The sequence below is a fragment of the Danio rerio genome, chromosome 21, assembly GCF_052040795.2.
Source record: "Danio rerio strain M-AB ecotype USA chromosome 21, GRCz13ab, whole genome shotgun sequence".
Taxonomy (NCBI): Eukaryota; Metazoa; Chordata; class Actinopteri; order Cypriniformes; family Danionidae; genus Danio; species Danio rerio.
Genome location: NC_141041.1, coordinates 45,124,186 through 45,130,185, shown reverse-complemented (window position 1 = coordinate 45,130,185; position 6,000 = coordinate 45,124,186). Strand labels below are relative to the sequence as shown.

The 6,000-nt window shown below is 34.5% G+C and overlaps 2 protein-coding genes across 2 annotated transcripts; both read right to left on the bottom strand.

Moving 5' to 3' along the window:
* or70c1 (odorant receptor, family 70, subfamily C, member 1) lies at positions 1 to 2,113 on the bottom strand. Its single transcript, NM_001040298.2, is given in 2 exon segments — positions 1 to 1,212; positions 1,994 to 2,113. A coding segment is annotated over 1 exon segment (948 nt). The 5' UTR covers positions 1,194 to 1,212; positions 1,994 to 2,113; the 3' UTR covers positions 1 to 245.
* Positions 2,114 to 2,979: 866 nt separating this feature from the next.
* On the bottom strand, positions 2,980 to 5,584 carry or21.49 (odorant receptor 21.49). The gene is made up of 2 exons (XM_087302026.1): positions 5,562 to 5,584; positions 2,980 to 5,311 (listed from the first exon to the last, which is right to left on the bottom strand). The coding sequence occupies exon 2, from the start codon at positions 5,287 to 5,289 to the stop codon at positions 4,348 to 4,350; it is 942 nt and encodes a 313-aa protein (XP_087158152.1). The 5' UTR covers positions 5,290 to 5,311; positions 5,562 to 5,584; the 3' UTR covers positions 2,980 to 4,347.
* Positions 5,585 to 6,000: the final 416 nt, after the last annotated feature.

Genomic DNA, 6,000 nt, shown 5'->3' with positions numbered 1-6,000 from the left:
TTTCAGACAAAAATTTAGATATTAGTTTAATCATAATTTAATAAACACATTTTTATTGGTGTAGGGTGAAATTTTCACAAAAAGCAAAACAAAAAAAGACATGCACCCAACATTGTCAGACTAACAGAGCATTTTTTAAAATAAATATAATACATGTTATAGACTATTTATTTAAACAGTTTTGTTTAACAAATATTAATTAGAAAAGAATGTGATCTGTGCTGAATCATTATTTTCTGTTTCTGTTAATTTGACATTAACCTTTTTGTGCTACGGCAAAATTTAACAGTCTTTTGTCTTATTTCTTTAGTCTGTAAACCATACACTAAAGGATTTAGTCCTGGTGGTACAATATGAAACATTATACTAGCTAGCTTTCTGCTGTCAGAATATTGAGGGGGAGATCGATGCAAAAAAACCATAATGACAGAAGAAACAAACATGATTAAATAAACAGCTATGTGTGTGCCGCATGTTTGTATGGCTTTTCGATTGAATGACTTGTTTTTGCTGGTTATGCATACGGTAGCAATCTTTGCATATGTTATGAATACAGATCCAAGTGAGAAGACAGAGACAAGAATTGTAGTACATATTCCATACACATTATTAACAACAACGTCTTCACAGGACAGTTTAAAAAGAGAGGCATTGTCACAAAAAGGGTTTTCAATGTTAGATCTGCAACGAGACAGGCGTAAAGTCAGTGATATCAGAATTGTCACTGAAATTACTGACCACCCCCAGGCCAATGCTGATAGCTTGACCACCATTTTATTGGTCATTATAGCTGTGTATCGCAGTGGATTACATATAGCCATATATCTGTCGAAGGCCATAATCAACAGCACATAGTGGCTTGCTGCTGCAAATATATGTACAAAATAAGCTTGAACAACACACTCCACATATGTCATGTATCGCTCTGAGGCTTCCCTTAAAATATCCTGCAGTAAGCGTGGCATAATGACAGTGCTCCCTATTATATCATTCAGTGGTAGGTTAAAAAACAGAAAATGCATAGGATGATGCAGATTCTTCTCAGTTAATATCACAATTACAAGACCAATATTGCATCCCATTATAAAGAGATATACCAAAAGAAGCAGGATAAAAACAGGATAAGAAGAATGTTGTGTAACTTTCAGTCCCTCTATGAGGAGAATTCTGTTTGTGATTGTCAAGTTATCCATTAGTTGTTCTTCAAAAAATCTGATAAAACAATAATGAACAGACCTGTTACTATTTGTCATATTTAAATATATTACACAGCATATACTATAGATCAGTGGTTCTCAACTGGTTTGGCCATGGGACCCACATTTTTACATGGTCATCAACCCGCGACCCAAATTTTTAGGAACTTATAATATAATTTTAGGAATTATAATTAATTTGTATTTATTTGTTAACATACACAAGTAGTGACAGATAAATCATAAGAAAATCACCAAGACTTACAAATAAACAATTTTCATTGCTGTCATTTAACAAAATGTCTCAAATTATAGAAATATTACAAAGTAAAAATAAAAACGTTTGGTTTCTAAAAGTGCTCTTGTGAGCGCACATCACTACATATCACACACTGTGGTTTTAAGCCTTTTTTGTCGTCAATATATGTAAATCCATACTTTACATATTCGGGGTCGTACTTGCGCTTTGACATATTTCTTTGCTATAATTAAAAGAAATTTCACATGTCAAACGGTACAGTTGTCGCTCGCGCATTTCAAAATAAAAGACTTGTATAAGCAAATTAAATTAAAAATTAAACATTTAATATTTTTTTTGACCACACACTCTGCGACCCACTGAAAATAATCCCGGGACCCACTTTTGAGTCACCACCCACCAGTTGAGAAACACTGCTATAGATAAGAAACACTGCTCTCTGCTAAGACTTTGCAATCAATCTGAACTATTTTCAGAACATATAGTAACATGAAAACTCAATCTGTACATGGTTTGTTTATCTAAAAACAGTTCATACCTACACCAAATGTTTTCCGTTATTTCCAAGATCAAGCAACAAGTAGTTGCATCACACAATTCGAGCTGGCTAATGTTGTGTAGCCATCAGTTCCATTAGCATTCTGTATTTCAGATACAACTGAAAAATCTTTGACTTGCCTTTTCCATTATATAGTGAATATGGCTTGAACATGACATCATCACTCAAGAGGGGAATGCAGATAGAGCTTGGCGCCATGCTTACAGTCTATCATAATTGTGGTAGTTGTGTTTGCTTTCCTGTAAGGGTCCTGATTCTTTGTTTATAGCTGTCAGGGGTTTTGGCCATTTCCAGGCTGAATTCCAGCTATTTCCAGCCTGGTCTTAGCTGGTCAGGCTGGGAGATGACCAGCTAAAACCAGCTTGACCAGGCTAACCAGGCTGGTTTTAGTTGGGTTTTAGCTGGTCATTTTACAGCCTGACCAGCTAAGATCAGGCTGGAAAGGCTGGAAACCAGCCTGGGAATGGCCAAACCCCCTCTAAAACCAGGCTGGTCAGCCAACTAAAACCAGCCAACCAGCTTAGGCTGGTTTAAGCTAGATTTTTTAGCAGGAAACTGCCTTAGAGTCCCAGCACCATCACGCTGGCTCTCTCAAGCCAACATCAAGTCCATCAAGAACTTTAGGTTCTAGTTATTATTATTACTACAACATGTATTATTTAATCTATGCTATAATAGGGGCTTATGAAATCAATACGTCACATGTACCTCCACTGGAATATTATTGTCGGCTGAAACAACTGACTGAACATACAGCAATTGTTGCAGCGATTGGTTGCTGCTCGTTTTTTTTTAAAGAAGCCCGGATCACCCTCTCCTTTTTAACAATCAATCAAATCCGGGACCTTATTAAATTATTCTAAGCATTCATGGCAGATCTATACATCCTATGAGCTTGCATGTGATGTAATACAGAGGGAGAGCAATTTAAGGACTGAAAACAAGACACCTTGCCAACTGTTTTTGTATATTAGATTAGATTAGATTCAACTTTATTGTCATTACACATGTTCAAGTACAATGCAACGAAATGCAGTTTAGGTCTAACCAGCAGTGCAATAGCAGCAAGTGCAGGATACAGGAATAAGTTATAAAGTGCAGTTATAGAAAAACTATGGTGATATTTACAGATGGATGTACTATGAACATTATATACAGGTTGGATAAGCTATGAGCAGATTTACAATATATGAATATTTGTGCAGGTTGCTATTAATAATCAGTAGTGTGCAGATAAATAAACATGATTACAAGTGTATATGTTACAATATATGAATATATGTACAGGGATAGATAAACATGATTACAAGTGTATATGTAACAATATATGAATATATGTACAGGTTGCTATTAATAATCAGTAGAATGCAGATAAATAAGCATGATTACAAATGTATGTTACAAGTGTATAGTGGGTGTGTACATAATTACAAATGTCCATATGCAGTGGTTATGTACAGTTCAATAAGTAAACAGTTCAATGTGGTGCAGTGAATGTGGAAATTTTTAAATGTGCAAATGTTATACAGTGGAGTTATTGCGAGGAGTTTAAGTTAGAGGAGAGTGGGGGGTGTATTGGGGGTGCAAAAGAGTCAGTGGGGGGCAAAGGAAACTCTGGAAGCTGGCCCAGAAGTGGAGTCCCACGCTACTCCTGCCCCTTTCTATTCAGGACTTTTACAAAGAAAAAAGTGATGCAAACTGACAACATATTTTTTTCTAATTATTTACTTCCTTTAAACTTTTGGTCTGAACTATGTAAATAAAGTCAGAAATATATACGGAATGTGACATAGCCGAAAATACAACCTTTTTAGTTATATGCAATTTTTTGTTTTCTTTTTTAAAATAAAAAGTGATCTCAGCAAACCAATTATGTCTAAACTGTATACGATTATATTTTCAATGTGAAGCAGGAAGAGATCTTTGAGCAGACATTGCATGTATTTGCATATACAAAAACTGTGATGCAAGCCTTTTTTGTATTTTTTTCTTGTTGCTCTGTAACCCATTATTGTACGTCACATTACTGTTGCCCATTGTGTTGTTTTTTCACTTGATTTAAATGACAGCTTTTTTTCTTTTTCGCTTGTAGTGAGTCAAAACTAATATTCTCTTTTCTCGTCATTTATTTTCTCTTTTCCAGGTAATGTGTATACAACTTAGATTTAAATTACTTTATATATGACGCAAACAACTCCCACACAAAAAAATCTGATAATTACTGAAAATAAATGAGTACAGAACAAAGTTTGTACTGTTGGAGTGCCACAGTTTATCTTAGGTAAATATTTAAAATTTCACATTTATAAAATACTATGTTATTTACTATGTTACTATGTTATCATTATCTTCTTTCTACACCAGAGTTTCACAACCTTTTCTCTAATCTCTTTGGTTTGCAAACCATATACTAAGGGATTCAAACCTGGTGGTACAATGTGAAACATTATACTAGCTAGTTTCCTGTTGTCAGAGTATTCAGGAAAACGATGGAGGAAAATAAAAACGGCTCCAGTAAGAAACATGATCAGGTAAACCGCTAAATGAGTGCTGCAGGTCTTTATGGCTTTGCTGTTGAGTGCTTTGTTCTTGCTGGTTATACATACAGTAGCAATTTTGACATACGTTACAAATATAGATAATGCTGACAGACTGAGTGCAACCACAGTATAAACAAGTCCGAACACATTATTAACAGACACATTTTCACAGGACAGTTTAAACAATGAAGCATTGTCACAGAAAGGATTTTCAATTTTATACCTACAACGAGACAGGCGCAAAGAGAGTCCTACCATAATTGTCACGAAAAGAAAGGCCAAGCCCCAAGCAAGTGCTGAGAGTCCAATAACCATTTTATTGGTCATTATTGCTGTATATCTCAGAGGTTTACATATAGCAACATATCTGTCAAAGGCCATGATCATCAGCACATAGTGACATCCTGCTGCAAATATATGCACAAAATAAGCTTGAATAGCACATTCTGCATAAGATATGTAACGCTCTGAGGGTTCAGTTAAAATATCCTGAAGTAAACGTGGCATAATGACGGTGGTCCCCATTATATCATTCAGTGGCAAGTTACAGAACAAAAAATGCATAGGATCGTGCAGATTCTTTTCTGTTGAAATGAGAAATATGAGTCCAATGTTTGATACCATTGCAAAGATATAAGCCAAGAGAAACATGATGAAAACAGACTGAGATGACTGAGGTGTGACTTTCAGTCCCTCAACGAGAAGAATGCTGTTTGTGAATGTCAGATTGTCCATGAGCACTGCACACAGGAGCTTGCTATAAAAAGAATTGCATAGTTGTTATTTACATGTTATCATCTACACATCATCATACATTATCACTGATTCACTCATTATTACTGAATCTAGGCCTGTACAGTAGAATGAAGTAAAAAAGATAGAAAAGAAAAACAGTATATTGCTTATTATAAAACTTTTATAAAATTGGTCTTTACAGATGAGGCGAATTAGCACCCAACTCTATAACTATTCAAGTCTATATTTTAAATGTAATAGCAGCCACTTGCCGAACACTACATAAAGTCCTCTGTATAATGATCAGATGTTTTGAAGTGTGGTTTATATAAAGAATTCTATGACACTGTCATCATCTCACAAGGGAAAACACTGTATAGCGTTTGTTGCTATGAGCAGTACGCCTACTCAATGTTTTTTTTTTTTTTTTTGTGGCAAAAACTGCAATCCACTAGTAATTAAATATATATATATATATATATATATATATATATATATATATATATATATATATATATATATATATATATATATATATATATATATATTTACAATTTTGCCAGATAATTTTTTTAAATCAAGAAATTAAATACTTTTAAATTAAATACTCTGGCTACTTTAATGCACTGTTTGCTGGCTCATCAGCATCCTCTATTAACAAACGTCAGCTAGTACAAAATGCAGCTGCCAGAGTTCTGACCAGGTCTAGAA